Source organism: Crinia signifera, chromosome 3 (genome assembly GCF_055691185.1).
Source record: "Crinia signifera chromosome 3, ASM5569118v1, whole genome shotgun sequence".
Classification (NCBI taxonomy): domain Eukaryota; kingdom Metazoa; phylum Chordata; class Amphibia; order Anura; family Myobatrachidae; genus Crinia; species Crinia signifera.
In genome coordinates this window covers 281,497,488-281,518,199 of record NC_139219.1, presented here as the reverse complement: position 1 = coordinate 281,518,199, position 20,712 = coordinate 281,497,488, and the positions used below count along the sequence as shown (strand labels likewise).

Sequence of the window (20,712 nt, the reverse complement as noted above, 5' to 3'; positions counted from 1 at the left end):
CTGCCCAGGTACGGGGAAGGGGGGGGGAGATGACACCTCTGTCCAGCGGAGGGGAGGAGATGATGCCTCCGTCTGGCAGTGGGGGGAGATGATGCCTCCATCCGCCGGAGACCTTTTTGTCCAGGGCCCCCACACACCTTAATCCGGCCCTGACTGGAGCAACTAAAATCTCATTGTCAAGAGAAAGAGAGAAAGAGCTACTAAAGGAAAAGATGGAAGATCTAAAAAAAAAACTACAAATGTTTGAAGGAACATTCAACTAAACTATGATTCAATATAATGGACAACTTCATGCACTAAAGGCAGAGGTGTAACTAGATATTCAAAGGCCCCATAGCAAAAGGGCCCCCTATTTAGCAACTGATGTAGGTAAAACATATTACTTAGATAGTAAAGATGGGCCCCCTTCCGCTCTGGGCCCCATAGCAGCTGCACCACTTTCAGCTATGGTAGTTATGCCCTTGACTAAAGGCAGATACAAGTATGCTTTAAGCTAAATAGAGCATGAGAAACAGGCAATGAAATGCTGGAGACTAAACTATAGGCAGTACACTAAAGGTGGCCATACACTACTGTGATTTTTGGCAGGAGTGTATGGCCATCGGCATAGGCGAATCTAAGGGGTGGTCCGGGGGTGCACCGGACCACCCATTAGACTGCCCGGCGCCTGTACCTTTAAGTGTTAATTTACACCGCCGCTACCCGGATTTCGCATAACCCGGAGGACCCGGGAGGGCTGCGCGCATGCCCGACTGCACGCAGCTTCTCCCATGGTCCTTTGCGGAGCGTGCGTGCCATGACATCGGGCGGCGCCGGCTCCCGCCCTGACTTCCTTCTCCTCCGTCCGGCCCACTGCGGCTGGGCTAGCGCGCACACGTGTGTTTGTGTGGCGCAGTAGCCCAGCGCACAGCCATAAGACTGCTCCCCGGCTCAGCTCCTGCCCCTGGACAGTGCTGGTAAGTGCAGCAGTGAGAGTGACAGACTCACTGCTGCAGACAGTGCTGCCTGGCTTTGATTTATATTCTTGCCCTGCCCAGTGCCATCCCAATGGCTTTTATTTTAAAAAAATGGCTGTAATCTTTCCCAGTGCCCTGCCCAGTGCCCTACAGGTCCTGTAGGGCACTGAGCAGGGCACTGGGGAAGATTACAGCGTTTTCTTTTTTAATAAAAGCCATTGCTGGGCACTGGGCAGGGCATTGGGAATGATTACAGCCTTTTTTTTATCTTAATAAAAGCCATTGCTGGGCATGGCCCCTGCCCAGTGCCAGGCCAGCCCAGCCCAGCAATGGCTTTTATTTAAAAAAACGATGTAATCTTTCCCGGTGCCCTGCCCATTGCCCAGCAATGGCTTTTATTTTTTTTTTAAAACCACTGTAATCTTTAAGGTTAAGCCACACCCTTCAAATGAAGCCACACACCCTTTTAGGCCACGCCCCCTAACAATTTTCACTACCTCCAATCTAGGACCATCCATTAGCATATTTCTAGATTCGCCTATGTCCATCGGATCCCCTTTGAGCCGCGTAAGAAGTCCAGGGTGGCAGGATCACACAAGATACATCTCATGGGGGCCTTCTGCATGTGACATATCACACGCAATACCAGGGGAGTCGGAGGTCAAATGTGATCTCTGATTCCGATCTGATGCGATGCACTCAGGACCGTGCATCAGATGTCAAACACATACGATTTGCCCACTTTTCACCCCGTATCTCTGCCTGATTAGTCAGAATCGCGTTAAAAGTGCCCAAATCGGACTAGTGTATGGGGGCCTTAGCATTCATGCTCAGATTTAAAGGGGTTTGAAACAGGTCCAGCAGTAAGGACCCTGAGAGCACCTTGCAGAGAGAACACAATGAATACTGTTTATGTTACGGGTTCACCTGCCTAGACAGGTGATCTGCAAGACGACAATTATATTTGCTGGAGAGGAAAAGACCAGGGATGCAGGATGAATGTAAATAGTCGCATTGTAAGGATAAGGTACAAGGCATCAGGAACAGGTACAAGGCATCACATATTAACAAACTATAAGTGGCCATGAGGCCCAGGGCAAACAGGGATATAGAACAGGCAAGGACCAATGATAATAGCACATGTAGATACCCCACAAACCTACTCATGTGCTGCAGCTGGGAAATGAAGTTGAAGCTAGAGTATCTGAAACCAGAGCATCCGAAACCAGCACCTCTGACTGCACAGAGGTACTGCAGGCTGGAACAAAACAGCAGCACCTCTGGCAGCTCAAAGGTACTGCAGGCAGGAACAACACAACAGCACCTCTGGTATCCCAAAGGTATCGCAGGCCAGAACACCGCAGCAGCACCTGTGGCAGCCCAGGTGTACTGCAATTTAGTATTGTAAGTGGGAAATAAATGGGCACTAACACTCACATAAACAGTGCTAGGAATCTGTTAGCTTTTGGATGTAAAGATGATTTGAGATATGATGCTTTTCCATTTTTCATATCATATGGATAGTGCCATGAAATTAAAAATATCCATGTAGGACAAGAGGGATGTGTTATGGGGCCTACACATGGAACAGAACACAGGACACTCAGCATGATCGCTCAGCACACAGCGATGTGTCAGCTATATGCAGTGGTGTAGTTAGGCTCCACGGCACCCGGAGCAAGGGCATGTTTCACGCGCCCCCCCCCCCCCCCCCCAAGGAACTTTGGTGACCTTTGCTACAAAAAGTGGACATGCCTACTGTATACATTACCCAGAGGATGAGCTCACTGAGGTGAGGGTCAGTAGGTGCGTACGGCCTATTCCCTAACCCAATGCACATAGTGGGCCTCACATGTCCTGTATATTGCATCTGATCACGGACCTGTGCATTTATATATATATATGTATATATATATATATATATATATATATTAATATTACACACACCTGGCACTATAGTACATAAAGAAAGATCCATTTAATTTTAAAACATACCCTGGTGGACTGATAACAACAGCATTACGGCTGGTGTCCGGAGTGCGGCAAGACGGTGTTCCCGCCAGAACACAGCTGGATGAGAGGTGGTGACAGCGGCCAAGGAGCGGGCTGCAGCAGCTAGCGCCTGTACGGGCCGACTGAGCGGAAGCTCCTGCTCCCTGGCAGCTCTCCGCGAGTAGGTGTCACATTGCAGGTACGGGGGGCAGCAGACTGAGCAGCACAGGGCAGGGTGCAGCCTCACCCTAACATCGCTCCCACCGCCGCAGTATGCTCCCCTGATGGCCTACCTTATCACAACCAGTTACAGAGGAGCCATCTTCCAGGGGATTACCACGTTCGGCATGCCGAGCTTCTGTCAGTTCCAGGAGGCAGGGATTTCTGGTAGGCAAAGAGGCAGAGCCTCTGACGTCACTGGCTGTAGCAGAGGGGATGGATGGGGGTGGTGGATGTCTCCCTGCAGAAGATCTGGGCTCCCAGTGTGCGTGCGCTCTCCATGTCACTTCCCCAATGCGCTTCCCAGTTCCCTGCACTGGTAGTGCGCCCTGCAGACCCCGCTGGCATTAGCTGGGGCTAGCTCCCCCAAACGACAATAGTAATGCCAATAGTTATGCCACTGCCCCACTGCCTGATGCCGGGCACAGCAGGGAGCGGGCGAGCAGGGCAGGGGGGCCGGCGGCAGAGCTCCGGCGCCAGGTGACATGTCGGCGCCTGGAGCTTGTGCTCCGCCGGCTCCACCCTAGCTACGCCTCTGGCTATATGTGCTGAATTATCTGTCAGGGCCAGTGTTCTTTGGTGGGAACCCTGACCCTGCCCGGTGATTAACTAGACTTATCCAACATGCTGGATATTAATCGCCGGGCGATAGTGACGCATGGAGCCCTGCAATGCTAACGCTATGGCCCCCCCACACGGAGAAATTTCTATGTGATCTCGTAGAAAATGCCCTTAAATTGCCCCATGTGTGGGCCCCATTATACACCATAGATGTGTATGATTAATTGTAAGTGATGATTATATAGAAGATTTCTTTAATACCTTAACATGGGGACCAATCAGTAATGTACGATACACAACTGTGGAAAAAACACGCTCAGAAGAAGCTCAGGTGGCCACTTTTCCGGCAATTTTCACATTGCTGCTGCCGGTGTTGTAGAGTCCGAGCACTAGAGTGCTCAGACTCCACTGTGAATTCACAGATCACCAGAAAAATGGTCACTGTGCATTTTTTGGGGCAATGTAAGTATCAAAAACAGGGGTGCAGCGTGTGTGTTGCGGGCCCCCCTGGGACTCAGGGGCTCGTGTGCACTGTGTACCCTGCACCCATTATAAATATGCCAAACCTGTCCACCGTGAGTCTTTAGATTGTTTTAATCTACTTCATTGTATTTGCAACACAAAGTTGGCCATCTTGTTTAAACATGTTTTATTCATTCAAAAACCTCAACTGCAGGACTCCTAATTGATTTACTATAATGTATTTTCATTATTTATGGAAAATGAGCATGTTGCCTGTGAACAAAATAGAAATACTTTATATAATGGTATGGTTGGATCTGTGTTGTATAAAGCAGCCATGCACTTCAAAAGTGCTATTTATATCCCAGGATGTGGTCACTGAGAAGTGAAAACTCCCCAATTGTGGTATCGTCATGGCCCCGTATTCAGAAACGTTGCACCTTGTGAAGCTGATATCTGCTTGAGTCTGCAGAGACCCTGCTCCTCCCCCCCCCCCAGGACCTAGTGCTCCAGGGTGCAGCTTTATCAGCCTTTTGGTTGATCAGGCCCTGACCATTGCATAGGCGTGCACAGCCCATTTTATTAGAGGGTGCACCCTTGGAGGGGCTATCACCGCGCTACTGGGCATGTCATAAATGCAGACTAAATAGAAGGTAACTGATTTATGTATATGGGTTTCAGAATGAATCACACACACACACACATTAGAATTAGGGACAGTGCGCACCAAATGTGCAGTGCAAAAATAGGGACAGTGCGCTCCAAAGGCACGCTGCAAAAATTGACACTGTAATGCCCATTACAAATAATGCCACACACCATAATGTCAATGACACATAATTCCACACAACGTAATGCCCATGTCACATAATGCCACGCACCGTGGTGCCATTACACAAAATGCCCCACTCCGTAATTCCCATTACAGATAATACAACAAACCATAATGCCCATCACACATAATGCCACACACTATAATGCCCATTACAAAGTAAACCACACAACATAATACCCATTACACATTATACCACACACCATAAAGCCTGTTACATATTATGTCACATAAGTGCTGCTTACCTATTTGCCAGAAGTATATTGCTACATGCCAGGGGTTACATGCTCATTGCCAGAGGTTACATGTTTCTTGCCAGGGGTTTAATTCTCGTTGCCATGGAGGATTACATGCTGGTCGCCCAGGGGGAATTTACATGCTTATTGTCAGATGGAAGTTATATTCTTATTGCTAGGGGGAGTTACATGCTCTTTGCTAGGGGGAATTACATGCTCATTGCCAGGGAAGGGTAGGGGTTACATGCTCATTGCCAGAGGGGAGTTATACTGTATGTTTTTTGCCAGGGGGGAGTTAAACGCTCGTTGTCAGGACAGGGGCGGGGTGGTGCATGCTCATTGCCAATTGGACTTACATGCTTATTGCCAAGAGGACTTACATGCTCATTGCCAGGGTGGGGAGGGGGTTCCTTTCTAACCAGTGCTTCCAGAATCCTCAATTTCAAATAGCAATGGCATCTAATCAGATCGCTTAGAAATGGGGATGAAATGAGGCCTTGATAAAGATTAAAAATTGAAAAGTGTTGGCTGGCTATCTTGGACTAATCATTGGACTACTTTTGCTATTTCTGGACACTTATTTGATGTACTTTAGACTTGTCCGGACGGTCTTCTTTGTTTGTGTAGAGAGTCTTGCCTTTGATACGTTGTTCAAGTGTATCTCAAGTTTGATCCGTTTTAGAAAGATTGTTACTATTAAAGTTTTTTAATCCAACTCTTCACTATCTGGTCATTTGGAATTTTCAAGATAAAGATACCCAGATGTGTTTGAAAACCACCCTGTGAATTGTGAGTTATTGGTACGCATATTTGAAAAGAAACTGCTATATGTGTGCATCCTTGTTTTTGAGTGAGTGAAAAATGTACGTTTCAGAACTCTTCAAACACTCGGTGGATTTCGGTGAAGGCTTTTTTACATCACCAAAGATACCTTTATGAGCTTCAACACACACACTTTATTGTGAGTGTGGTACTTCTTATTCTTTCTATCCCCTTTTAGAAGCATAAAGTGATAATCCTACACATTGAATTATTCTCCTTCTTTTCACATATCATCATCTGGTAAGAATTGGGGAAGAAGAAAAATCTGACACAGACGGCGCTCTGGATATATCTAAAAAAAAAAATTCTTGTATTGTATGAAATAGCCCAGTGTGTATGCCACTTTACTTGCCATCTCTAACTGGTGATCTGCCTTTGGGTGGCTTGGTTGTGCTGGCTTAGGGGTGCCCTTGCACCAGACTCAAACCTTTAGAATGTTAAGAAAGGAGAGGGCTCCAAGAACAATTAGAAGATGGCAAACTCCTAATGCTTTAACTCTTTGAAGTTTGCTGGATATAAGTTGGCCCTATCTGGTCCCTAATAATGACTGGCCTGTCACATAATATAAGGGGCCACTTCAGTGACGACGACTATGTTCCTAATACACAGCAGAGGCAGAACTCTGGGAGGCAATGGAGTCATCTGCCGCCGGGCTCCTGCTCCCAAGGGGGCACCTCTTCTACCCTGCATGTTTGAATCACTTAAGTGAAAGCTGTCTATAAGGATTCTGTGGCTGACTTCTCCTCTTAACAGGACTAGAAGTCCCACTCTCGTTATTTTCAACATCATATACATAACATATTTTTATATAAAGTGTAGGGGGAGGGCACCAATTTTTATCTTGCCTCCAGGCAACTGGAACAAACTTACGCCACTGATACACAGTACACATTCCTGCATTCTTTTAAAAAGAAACACTGTGCACATAGTAGACATTAATTGGTGCATTAACAAAGAAAAGTTCTCAAACTTCCATACTTACTTCAAGGCATTTGATACGAGAGTGCAAAGAGGGGGTGTTTGGACAAGGGTTTATGCTACACAGTGTATACTTCTATATACTACTACAGAAACAGCTCTGCTAACTATTATTTTCTTAGCGCTTCTCAATCTGCTTCTTACAGACCGGGAATTCCTGATCTAAATACTGATCTTTAAATAATCTTCCTCCAGAGTAAAGCAGGGAATTAGTGGTAACTGACAGTAACACATGTTCTGTAAAGATTGGAGCGTAGGGAAAAGTCTGCTGGAAGAGACATAACGCTGGGCACCAACTTTCCTCCAGGTAAGAGGCTTTATTATCACCAGATCTGTAGTACTTGCAGTGTTTTCTGGGGAATTATTACACTCAATAGCTTCTGATTACAGTATTTTGCATATGTGAAATTTAGATATGAGCTTTTCAAAGCATTACTGTATCAATGCAAATGAGAAAGGTGCTTGTGTACACTATGTGCAGGGTTACCATAAAATATAGGACCCTGATACCATTCTGATCCTAGCCCCAACTCTCTGAAAGGTGAGTTCCAAAAATATTATTTCTCAATATGTAATCAATGAAATTACATTTCTAACAATGATTTTATTATGATTTGGGGAGGACGGATTAACCAGTGGGTGGTTAGTTTTGGTCTGGGTGTCCCCATTTACTGCAGGTAGAAGATCAGCTGTGAACTGTAGATAGTATTGTATTTAATGTTGTAAAACACAAATGGGGTGGGGGCAGCAGCAGGGGAAACCCAGAGATCCAGGGTGGGGAGTTGGGACTGGGAGCGGTGAGCAACAGGAGGGGGGTGGGGCAACATGGGTGCTGCCCCTAAGTTCTGTGGTAGGTATTTCTGGGGCAGGACAAACCTGTCCTGGTAGGTTTGTCCTGCCCCAGAAAAACCCACCACTCAAGGGGTTAATGTACTTATATCCTTCTGGAGATAAGGCTTTCAGAACTGAACACAGTACTCTAGATGAGGTCGTACCAATGACCTATACAGTGGCATTATTACATCTTTATTTCTGCTGCTGCTACTTCTCCCTATGCAACCAAGCATCTGACTTGCCTTCTTCATTGCTTTGTTACATTGCCTACCTGCCTTTAAGTCCCCTGAAATAGTGACACCTAGACCCCTCTCCGCCTTGGGAATTAATGTGCTTGCTGTGCAAATGCATACCCTCCAACATTTGAAAGGCAGAAATCATTAGAACTTCAGAAAAGAGGCATGGTCACGGGTGAAGGGGCGAAGCCACATCCCCTTTCTTATCCTTTTAATGGACAGTTTTGCTGATTTTGAATTATCCTCTCTGATAACCCTCTGGGTGCGGTCCCTACCCGATGCTGCTCCCCTCTCCCGCTTCTCCATGCTGCAGTACAGGAAGTGCCTGTTTCAAGGGTAACTCTCCGGCTGCTGCTGCTCTCACACAAGCAGCCGCCTGCGGGGAGGGACTGCCAACACTGCCTTTAGGCAAGGATCCAGCACGGGCAATCAGCGACCTTGACGAAGTGATTGACGGCGGCTTAGCCAGTCATGGCTCGCAAACAGGTGTAGGGGAGCTGCAGCCACTTCCTGTTGCTAAGCGTGTGGCTGCTAAGACATACCCTCCAACATGACCCATTCCATTAGGTACAAAATGCCTAAAATTCCTGCCTGTGGCAGTTATAGAGGATAGACTGCAGCACAGTCCAATATTCAAAAAGGGGAGCCACTCCTAATGCCACTCCAAACATCACTGGCAGTTGATGTGACTCCCCCCTCTTTGAATTTTGGATTGTGCTGGAGTCCAACCTCTGCAACTGCCACTGACAGGGAAGTCCAGGAACAGAGCATTGTGTACCTAATGGAATGGGTCATGTTGGAGGGTATGCTAAGAGGCCTGAGAGATACACTGTATGGGGCGGTAGCCATTTTGTTGTAGTGTGTGGACGAGGAGAGAGAAAAACCGGTACAATCGGTACAGGGAGATTTAGCCAATACAGACTACTAAAACGGTACTGTACTGGGGAAATCGGTACAGTTGGAGGGGATGCAAATGGGTGTGTACAGGTGCACAAATATGTCCAAATTCCTTTGTAACCGGCTCAGCATCAAATGATTTTTACACTGGCCAAAGTCATTGCAGGCGCCACGCAGCCCTGTTCTTACTCGGCACTGCAATGAAAAATAGGCATATCCTTGGGCATGCCTGTGCATTCGCTGACCCTCCCAGCATTTTCGGGCACGTCCAGCATTTTTTTGGGCACTCCTATGAAACGGCAAATTCCCACACCCACACACCCACTTCATGCCAATCACCTTGCTTACAGACAGTGAACAGAAAATGTTTCAGGACTTGATTGCAGCAGGGTGTCGCGCATGGGCATTGCAGCCAATACACATATGCAGTTCATCAATCATCTGCCGTGTGAATCCACATCCAAAAGATCAGGTCTGCATCCTGGCCCTGAGTTCCACCTCTTTACTTGAGGCCCCATGCACTCTCCCCTTATCCCCGCCCCCTTTACAGACCGGCTCGGCAGGTCCCTATTTGAAGATTACCAATGTTGGGGGATTTATAGCATCTAGTCACTGGAGTCACAGGGACTTGTGGGCATGCTAGCAGCTTGCAGAGGGGTAGATGTATAAAGCATTGATAAGGGAGAAGAGAGCAGAGGAGAAGTGGCCCATGGCAACCAATCAGCTGCTCTGTATAATTTTATACAGTATTATGCAAATTATAGATGTTACTACAGTGCTTATTGGTTACCATGGGCCACTTCACCTCTGGGTCAATTCTCCTCCCTTATAACTGCTTCATACATCTGCCCCAGAGACCTCTACAGTAGGAATTTCAAACAGAAGGCGTAGTTTGTCGGTGCGTCAAACCACAAAGCCATGCCCACTTTTACTCAGGTCACACCCCTTTTCTGGGTGTTGGGGGTATGCTAATGTAAACACAAATCCACGCATCACGAGACCATGCTTTTCATATCATGTGCTGTGCATTAGATACTCAAGGGGAGATGCATCAAAGCTAGGAGAGAGATAAAGTTTAGAGTTTCGCAGCTTTGCGAATCATTAAAATGCCACTCGCACGGCCACCCGGCACCCCCTAGCACACCGAGTTCCCCCGCACACGTGGGAATGGATGTTTAGCATAAACATTATCTATTTACAGTAAATAAACATCCATTCGCAGCTAGTGTGCGGGGAGGAAATCATTCGATGGTCGCCAACCATTGAATGATCTCTTCAGCGCTCACAGATGTAAGTCTCCTCTCTGTTTGATATCTGCCAGTGCTCTTTGTGGGAAGTGGGCAGGCAGCTGACATCAGTCCCCCCCCCCCCGCACATGTGTCATTGGGAAATCACCACGGGAACGCCTAGCGTTTTCATTTGAAGGCCCATGAAAAGCTGGGAGTTCCCATGGGCACAGCCCATCGCCGCCACCTCACGCCCTGACTGCTAGGAGTGATCGGGACTGTGAACAAGCAGTTTGCTCTGACCACTCGCACCAAGCGGCTGCATCTGCACATAAAATATAAGCATGGCTCCCAGGCCCGAATACGCATGGGAGTCAAAGGACCAGAATAATGTCCAAAGTAACAACAGCGCCTATTGCCATGTTACTAGCTGAGTTTGGAAAATGACAGGAGCTAGTAGCAGAACTATATAGCTGTAGCGGAGTGGTGCAGTGTTCTTGTTGTTGGAATTTGGTGAGCGTTACTGTGTTTCCCTCCATGATACTCCATAACTGGGAGCGACAAGGGAGCAACACACAGCCCGGCGTCCACAGTGTCCACCGGCGGCCTTCAAGATCCTCTTCAGCGGCATCTCTGGTCCCAGGAGTGCATTGCGTGAGTGCGTGCCAGTGACGTCACCGTCACACCCGCGCACTAGAGCAATGCACCCTTGGGGCTGGAAGTTTCTGCTGAAGGGGATCCTGAAGGCCACTGTGGACACCGGGGGATGAGGTAAGTATGAAAATAAGGGCAGGGGGGAACCAAAATATTATTATAACAAAATATTCTGAAAAAACACGGTTTTTGGAATACACGGATAAGAGAGACCCGACGTGTACCTCAGATTCTTACACAAGTCCTTAAAGTAGATGAGAACAAATCAAACAAATGAGACAAAAAAAAATTAGACATGCTTATTATATTTTTTGGATATCACATATCTGTGAGTGGCAAAAGTATGTGAACCTTTTAATCTATGGGTTGAATGGACAGCTGTGAGTGGACAACCTGTCTTTTTAAAAGAACAGGGATCTACCAAAGTCTGATGTTCACACATGTTTGTGGAAGTGTATCATACCACAAGCAAAGGAGATTTCTGAGGACCTCAGAAAAAGGGTTGTTGAAGCTCATCAGGCTGTAAAAGGTTACAAAATCATTTATAAAGAGTTTGCACTCTACCAATCAACAGTCAGACAGATTGTATACAAATGGAGGAAATACAAGGCCCATGCGTAGTGGTGGTCGACCAAACAAAGATCAGAGCAAGATCAAGGTGACTTAGCAAGGTAACAAATGAACCCAAGGTATCCTCTAAGCAACTGAAGGCCTTTCTCACATTAGCTAAAGTTAATGTTCATGATTCCACCATCAGGAGGACACTAAACAACACTGATGTGCATGGCAGGATTGCAAGGAGAAAGCCGAAAACTAGAGAAAGAACATTTTACAGTTTAAAGATCACCTGGACAAGCCAGTAGCCCATTGGAACATTATTTTATGGACAGATGACACACCAAAATTTAGCTTATTGGTTTAAATGAGAAGCATTATCCGTAAAGAAAGGAGAACACTGCATGCCAGCATAACAACCTCATACCATCTGTAAAACACAGCATGGGCAGTCCACAAACCATCAGACAGCATCCGAATCCTGACCTGTGCGAAAAGGTTTGAATCGGCCCCATTGGATCATGTTCCTGAATTCAAAAAAGTAGCACTTTCATTTGTTTAATTTGGTTCTCTTTATCTACTTTTAGGATTTTGTTGACATCTGAGCTAGTTTTAGCAATATTTCTGCAGAAATCTAAAAATTTCTGAAGGGTTCACACATTTTCAAGCAAAACCGTACATGGAGTACACAACTCATGGAAGTTATTATCCAAAATGCTGCACCAATCCTGCATTATGCTTACTGTGTGCTCAAGAGTTTATTTTGACTGTGACTGTACTATCTATAGCCTCTGTTTTATGTGCATTGATTATTAGGGGGACATTTACCAAAATGGATTCGTAGAAAAAAGGTGTATTCGTAGGGAGAAATACACCTTTTTTTTACGAATTTGTATTTTCGGGATTTACAATCCCCAAAAATACAACAATTCGTAGTCCTAAAGATGGAACATTCGTATTTTTATTTACAAATACGAATGTCTACACCATCGATAGGATACGACAGAAATCACCATTCAAAAGAATGGTGGTTCCTGATGTACTAAGCAGCCGTACTGATAATACGGCTGCTTAGTGGTGTAAAACACCCACGGAAATACGGCAGGAAAATAGAACACCATTTTCCTGTTCTATTTGCTTTAAGCCTGCACGGATCAGTCAGATCCGTGCAGGCTTCAGTGTAAAAAAATAGAAAAATTAAATAAATTAAAAAAAAACCCGGCGTGGGGTCGCCCCCACAGCCGAAACCAGCACCAGGCTGAAGGAACCGGGGACGGTAATTAAAAGGCTCCTGATTGGCCGCTAGGCGGCCAATAGAATTCATTCTGAGGAGAGGCGCCGAGTATGAAATATCTCAGCATCTCTCCTCAGCGCGAAGCGGAGACAGCGGGGACCGGCGACAGCTTCAACATTACCTGGATTACGTCGGACAGGGAGAAGACTTCTTCAGCGCAGGACCAGGTGAGTAGGATTTCCTTCCACAGCTCCAATATGGATTTCTTCGGACCCGGACACCGCCATGGACCTGGAGGACGACGCAGACAGCCGACATGGACCTGGAGGACGACGCAGACAGCCGACATGGACCTGGAGGACGACACAGGACATCAGGACCAGGGCTACCTACTGGATCAAGAAAGGTAAGTATCAGTATGTGTGTAATGTATGTATTAAACTTTTATTTTCATTGTGTCAGTGTGTTTATTGTACTATTTTTTTAACTGTGGAACTACAAGTGCCAGCGGGCCCTTTAATGCCCAGCAGGCTGGCACTTGTGGTTCTCCAAGTCCCAGCTTGCTGGCACTTGTAGTGCCACAGTAAAAAACAATAGTTTAATCTTTTTTTTTTTACACCATAATCAGCCCGATGCCCACCGCCCAGGGGCATCGGGGACAGTACCAGGCTTCAGCCTGGTCAGGTAAGTCCTGGAGGGGGGACCCCTTCATTGGGGGGGTCCCCACTCCCCCAGGGCCCCTGGCCAGGCTGACTGGTCGGTAGGGATGAATGCTTTGGCCGGGGGGACTTGTATAAAAAGTCTCCCCGGCTGTGGCATTACCCTGCTGGCTGGTTTTGCCTGGGGCTGGTTCTTAAAATACGGGGGACCCCTAGTCATTTTGTCCCCCGTATTTTGGGAACCAGCCCCAGAGCAGGAGCCTGGGGCTGGTTGTTAAAAATCGGGGAACCCCTATTTGTCAGGGTTCCCTGATTTTTAATTACCGGCTCCAGGCTCTGTCAGCCTGGTGCTGGTTTCGGCTGTGGGGGGGACCCCACGCCGTTTTTTTTTTTCATTTATTTATTTTTTTAATTTTTTTTTTACACTCTGCAGCCTGCACGGATCTGACTGATCCGTGCAGACTGCTAGAAAGAATTCGTATTAGCGGCCGTATATACGAATTGTTACACCATCGGAGGGTTACAAAGCAGTCGTATATGACTGCTTTGTAATTTCCCCTCCGGAACACGACTTTGCATACAACTAAAACAGTCGTATGCAATCGGAGGGGAAATACCAATACGAAAAACTAGGTTTTTCATATTGGTAAATTTCCCCCTTAATGTCTGTAAAGTGCCTTGAGTCCTGTTGGAGAAAGTGCGCTATATAAATTAAACTTACTTACTTACTAGCATGACTGAAGCAGCAGGGACCTAAGTATAAATGGGCACCCTGACATGACATTCTACCTTGACATGACCCTTTTAAACCCTTTGAGTGTTAAAGTTGCTGTGAGCGATGTGCAAAAATATCTGCTAAAAAAAATCAGTGGAAATGTTAAAATACGGGTACGTGAAAAACATTTAGTGAAGTCATGCACGCCTGAAAAAGGCTGTGTGGCCACTTAAAAGGGGGTATGTCCTTAAGTGTAGATTACCACACCATATACCTCTAATATACTTTATGCACCACAATAGTAGGACCACTTATACTATCTTGCACTAGTGCCCCTTTAACATTATGCCACACGTTATGAGCCAAAATTCAGGGACAGAGAAAGTGACAGCAGAGATAGAGAGAGAGTGACAACGGGTACACAGATAGTGACAATGGGGACACAGGAACAGGAAAAGAGAGTGACAGCAGGGACACAGGGAAATAAAGATTTACAGTGGGGACACAGAGAAAGAGAGAGAGTGGAAGCAAGGAAAGAGAGTGCCAGTGGGGAAGCAGGGTAAGAAAAAGAGGGACAGGGAGAGTGGTAGCAGGGACAGGGACACAGGGAGAGTGACCACAGGGAAAGTGACAGCAGGAACACAGGGAGAGTGGCAGCAGGGGCACAGAGAAAGTGACAGCAGGGACACAGAGAAAGTGACAGCAGGGACATAGGGACAAGGAGAGTGAAAGTGGGAGACCAGGAGAGTGACAGCGGGGACATGAAGAGAGACAGCCTGAGACACGGATACAGGAAGAGTCACAGCAGGGACATAGGGACAGGGAGAGTGACAGTGGGAACATGGAGTGACAGCGGGAGACATGGATACAGGGAGTGTGACAACGGGAGAGACATAGGGACAAGGAGAGTGACAGCAGGGAAAGAGACAGTGAAAGCAGTGACATAGGGGCAGGGAGAGCGACAGTAGGGACAGGTGACAGCCGGGGACAGGGAAAGTGACAGCCAGGGGGACAGAGAGAGTGACAGCAGGGGAAGGGGAGAGTGCTAGTGGGGGACAGGGAGAAGCACCATTTACTGTATTTAAATGATAGCAGGCTGTTTACTTTGTTCAGAGGCAGCAGAGATAAGAGTGGGGCGCACCCCATCTGGGTGCCAGGCAAAAGACGGTAGAAGTCCAGTGGCTGCATTGACTGGAAGGGATCAGTGGCAGGGTGAGGTCCAGTGGTGCAGAGATGAGAACCTGGTGCCTGGCATAGGCAGGGAGAGGAGCAGTGGTGCAGAGATAAGAGCCAGGTGCCCGGCACAGGTAGGGAGAGGATCTGCGGCGCAGGGTTGAGAGCTAGGCAGCGAGAAGACCAGCGACATAAGCAGCTGCAGTGATTGGTGGAGATGGGATCAGCAGCACCCCACAGGTTGCCTATGCAAAGGAGCATCCTAAGTTTAGCATACACTACCCCGCCTCCGGCATCTCTGCACTTCTGGGTCAGTGGGAAGAAGTGGCGGTATGCCATACTGCCGCATAGCAGCCCACTCGACCTGCTGCAGATCATTTGTCAGCAATAACTAAAGTGATTCATATTTCTTGACTATGGCCCTGGCATTTTTAGCAGATATTTTGCACATCTCTCAATGCAAAGTTAGAATTAAAAAGGTTAAGGTAAGCCCAGCATATTGTATATGTGCTACCTGTTGCATGTATTATGTGTATTACATTATTAGTAATTGTTGCATTCTTTAAATTGTTGTATAGGACAATGCTGTCTCTACACTCTCTGTGCATTGTGCTCCTTTTGGTGCCGATGTTCTCTTTGGCAGAAGATGACAAAACAGAACCCAAGCAGACTCCTTGCGCTAACTGGATGGGAGGAGCACCAGGATATCCTGGACACAATGGACTTCCAGGAAGGGATGGCAAAGATGGGAAGGATGGTGAAAAAGGAGACAGGGGAGAACTAGGTCAGTAAGTGTTGATGGAGGAAAAATCATATCTCCAGTTAAACTGTACAGTATGTTGGAGGCTTATGTACAGACTGCAAGCTCATGAGAATAAGTTGGGTTTAAGGACTGGGTTTATGTCATGTGGAACATAAATTAATGTCCAGTGTCGGACTGGGACGGTAAGGGCCTGGCGTGTGATATTATGATGCAGTGCGCAGGTATGTCATGTGATGTCATGATGTGGCGGACGTCATGATGTCAGCCCTTCCGCCCACCCACATGGCCCCCCTCAAAAAAAAGTGAGGGTGGTCATAAATCACCGGGGCCTACCGATGAATTTCCCGGATCCCTGACGGGCTTGTCTGAGCCTGTGAATGCCTAAACCTCGGTCACCCCTTACCAAATGGCTGTAAACACTGTGTGAACTCTTAATAAACCAGGGACATTCCTTAAATGCAGTTTAGTGTTAATACATATCTGATAACATGTCTCTTTTTAAAAAGAGTTCTGGATACCCCAATAACATTTATTCCCTCAGTGTACATACTAAGGGTTTCTATTTTTTTGCGGTGCCCCACCCTAATGTAAATTCTGTATGCAAACACTGGGCGAAGCTTCCTGTTAAATCATTCAAGATGCAGGTTCCCCAAAAATAAGGTAATGCTAAGTGTTTATAGGTTCTTATATAAAGGGGGAGATGTATCAAAGTTTGGAGAGAGATAGACAAAGTACCAACTATTGAGCTTCTGTCATGTTACAGGCTGTGCTTGAAAAATTATGGCTGGGAGCTGATTGGTTGGTACCTATATAATTGAGGGGTAGATTTATTAAGCTCGGTGAAGTGATAAAGTGTCTGGTTTTTCTCACCGGCCAATCAGCTCCTACCTGTCATTTTTCAAACCAAGCCTGTAACTTCACAGTTAGGAGCTGATTGACCGGTGATAAAAACCAGACACTTTGGGGGAAATTTACTAAAGGAAATTTGTAAAAAATAGGTGTATTTGTATCCAGAAATACACTTATTTTTGACATTTACTATCCCGAAAATACGGCAATTCGTATTTGTATTGATGTGCTATCAATACGAATACGAATTGCTGTATTTTCGGGATAGTAAATGTCAAAAATAAGTGTATATCTGGATACAAATACACCTATTTTTTACAAATTTCCTTTAGTAAATTTCCCCCTTTATCACTTCACCAAGCTTAATAAATCTGCCCCAGAGTAACATATACTTTGAACTATAACTGTCATCGTTTTTGCTGTCTGTGACAAGTGCTAAAGCAGGGGTCAGGGAACTTTTTTAACTTTTACGCCAAAATATATTTAGCTACGCTGACGTTACCCTCTTGATTTAAAATATAATTGTAATACACACTGTACCCCCAGAAATAGATGATGTATCCTGCTAGTACGGTACACAGCCTGGCAGCCATCGATGATGAGGATGATGATTACCATGTATGGCTGTGTGTGGTACAAAATTTGTCCAACACTCAGCCATACGTGGTAATCATCATCATCACTGACTGCCAGGTTGTGTGTGGTATAGCCATTGATAATGTGACATCCAGGCAACTATTAGTGTCAGTATATTTAAGATGGGTATACCTTGACAGCAACCTATAACCAAGCATAGAAACTATAACCAAGCATAGAAACTCTGCGCCGCAGCTTGTACACTACAGTACTGTAACACACACAGACAGGCATGCATATAGAATGTATATATAGATTCTATATGCAATGAAATGAAATTCCTGGGGGTAAGGGACGGTTGCACAGCCAAGACACATGCATGCATATGCATGCCCGGCTGTGTCTCGGTAGTGCGACCGTCCACTGTGCTAAGGGAATGGGATTAAAGAGCCTGGTCTGAGCTAATGCAAGGAATACGGTCTTACCACACTGGACATGCCTGAATCATTCAGACCTTGGAAGCTAAGCAGTGTTGGACCAGGCCAGTACCTGGATGGGAGACCACTAGGGAAGACTTTGGTACCGTATCCTTATTAGAACCCATATAGTTGACTACACATTCATAACGAGAGAAGCACTTAGATAAAAATCTACACAAGATATATATATATATGGCATCATTCTCATGAGGGACTAATGATTCCAGTCTGCAATGTATTTACACTCAAATATGGGAGCAAGCAGAAAGTCGGTCCTCTCCTATGTGTGGCAACTTCACCATATAAATTGATTTTATGGTTGTTTTGTTATCCAATAAATCAAATATTTCGCAGAGGCGCATATATTTTTTTATATATAAAAAAAATTCTCAAAAACTCTTTTCTTTATCAAAATCATTTTAATGCATATCTAATAAACATGAAATAGTTTTATACAGCTACTTCATAGCCAATTTCTCCTGGTAAATGTGCTCCCACACAAGAGTTTTCTTTTTTTCCTTTTGTACCGAAATATCTGTACCTGAGTACAACAGACGTGTATTCACAGAAGGAAAGAGAAAACTGTGATGATCATACCAGTTGTGAGATGGGTCATTGTTGGCAGTTTTTTATCAGCTACAGGTCATTGCCTCAAAGTTCTTTTGGAACAATAATGAATAGAAAAGAATATAAATACCTGGAAAAATACCATTGAAACTCATTTGATACCAACAGATATCTTTCAATACCTCTAATATGAACTTTGCTTCCAACAGAATATAGCAGAACAAGGAAATCATCACAATATGTCTGAACATGCATAGGCAAATGCATAGGGGGAGGGGGGTCTGGTTACCCAGAACCCCCCCCCCCCCCCCCCCCCCCCTCCTCTCCTCCTCTTGGCAAGTGCCTTAAAGTATGACAATAGCACTAGTATATAATATGATCAATAGAGCTGCCGGCACATCATGCAGTGTAAGGGACAGAGCAGAGCTGCTGCACATGCCCAGTGTACCTACTTCTTCTACCACATTTACTGTATATGTGGATCTGAGCCCTCAAACATCGGAATGGACCAGAAAACAGCTGCCAGGAGGAAGAGACAGGAGCCTTACCAGGAAGTGGGCGATTGTGTATTATGTTTATTATGATATGTTTAAAAATGTCCTGACAATTTTATCTTATTTAAATGTTTGAAACAGCCTGAACTATAGAATATCTGTACTGTTAAATATTGATACTGTATTCCATACAGTATCCATTTTATCACAAGACCAATTTTCAGGGCTGTTACCGCTCCCCCAAGCTCCCGTACTTACTTAGATTTTGGATTACATTTGGAAGCCCCCTCTAATAATCCTGCGTTTGGGACTGACATAAGAGACTGCAATGAATGCAGCTACAGTATTTCTGCAGCATCATATAACAACTAATATGATTTCTAATAATATTTGTAGGGATAAAAGGACAAAAGGGAGAAGTCGGTGATCATGGACCCCCAGGACCCGAGGGGCCACGTGGATTTCCAGGAGCCCAGGGCCAGGCGGGGGAGAAAGCCTTCTTGTATCGTTCAGCCTTTAGTATGGGATTGGCCATCAGAACTATAACCCCCAATGTTCCCATACGCTTCACTAAAGTCTTCTACAATGAGTTTCGCCATTATGATGACTCCACCGGAAAGTTCAGCTGCCCCATAAAGGGCCTCTACCTGTTCTCTTACCACCTCACTGTCTATATGAAGGATGTCAAAATTGCATTGTACAAGAACAACAAGGCCATCATGTTCACCTTTGACCAGTTCCAGTCTAACAATGTAGACCAAGCTTCTGGCTCCATCTTGTTGCATCTAGACATTGGGGATGAGGTCTGGCTGCAGATATACGGGGAAGAATTTGGTGGTATCTATGGAGATAATCTCAATGACTCGTCTTTCTCTGGAGTACTGCTGTATCCAGACTAGGAATGAATGTGACTGTTGATTTGTGCAATATAAAATGCAATGCTATTTAGCAAGAAATGTCATTAATAAAGGCTAAAATACTTCTATTTGCACATCAGCTCACATTTACTACTGTATCTACACTACTTTAGTGGGAATGCAGCTGGGAATACACATGTCGGAAAGTCCTGGCTGGCTACTGTCACTACAGAACCAGCTCTTTCATTAAATTAACCCTTTACAGAGCCGTCCCTAGGCATAGGCATACTAGGCAATTGCCTAGGGTGTCAGCCTATGCCTAGTGGCGGCAGCCTCCTATGCCCTGTGCTGCCGAGAGGGGGGGGCGAATACAGTTTACTCAGCCCGGGCATGTCAGGGGGGCCCAGCTCACCTCACTCCTCCTCCCCGGATCCCAGCTTTCGCGGCTGTGCGTCCGCTTACAGCACCACCACCCACCACGTGTCCCTTTGGCAGCTTGTTATTGTTACATATCAGAGCAGAGGCTCCCGGCCAGCCAGAGAAGCAGGAACTATAGGAATAGCATCATAGGAATTGTAGTTTATCATTTACTGGGTCACACTTTAAGCAGTTAAGGATAACATACCCCCCCCCCAACTGTACCGATTAAGCCGGTACAGTACCGTTTTTTTACGGTCTGTACCGGCTAAATAAAAATGTACCGATTGTACAGTTTTTTTCAGGTTTTCTGCCATTCCTCAGGACCTCCGACTGTGAGCTTGTGATGCGGATGGTCTGGAATGGGCCCGGAAGGTGTAAAGCAGAACTCTAAGATAATGCACCCGTTCCCAGGGGCGCATAGCGGTGTGGGCAGCGAGCGTCGCATCATGACGTCACGCGGCCCACG

The 20,712-nt window shown here is 46.0% G+C and overlaps 2 protein-coding genes and 1 pseudogene across 3 annotated transcripts in view; 2 read left to right on the top strand and 1 right to left on the bottom strand.

The window, feature by feature from the left end:
* Nucleotides 1-12,980, bottom strand: part of ST6GAL1 (ST6 beta-galactoside alpha-2,6-sialyltransferase 1) — a 114,213-nt gene extending 101,233 nt beyond the window's left edge. The window contains exon 1 of the mRNA XM_083178283.1: nucleotides 12,876-12,980. The gene's annotated coding sequence lies outside the window, so the exon portion shown is untranslated. The remainder of the gene's footprint in view (nucleotides 1-12,875) is intronic.
* On the top strand, nucleotides 7,005-19,954 carry LOC146064596 (adiponectin-like). 2 transcript variants are annotated; one of them, XM_083178284.1, is made up of 3 exons: nucleotides 7,005-7,365; nucleotides 15,820-16,025; nucleotides 19,366-19,954. In XM_083178284.1, the coding sequence occupies exons 2-3, from the start codon at nucleotides 15,824-15,826 to the stop codon at nucleotides 19,866-19,868; spliced, it is 705 nt and encodes a 234-aa protein (XP_083034410.1). In that variant the 5' UTR covers nucleotides 7,005-7,365; nucleotides 15,820-15,823; the 3' UTR covers nucleotides 19,869-19,954. The 2 variants fall into 2 exon arrangements, with proteins under 2 accessions (XP_083034410.1, XP_083034411.1); XM_083178285.1 differs by lacking the exon at nucleotides 7,005-7,365 and adding an exon at nucleotides 7,516-7,599.
* On the top strand, nucleotides 17,901-18,020 carry LOC146065456 (5S ribosomal RNA; annotated as a pseudogene).
* Nucleotides 19,955-20,712: the final 758 nt, after the last annotated feature.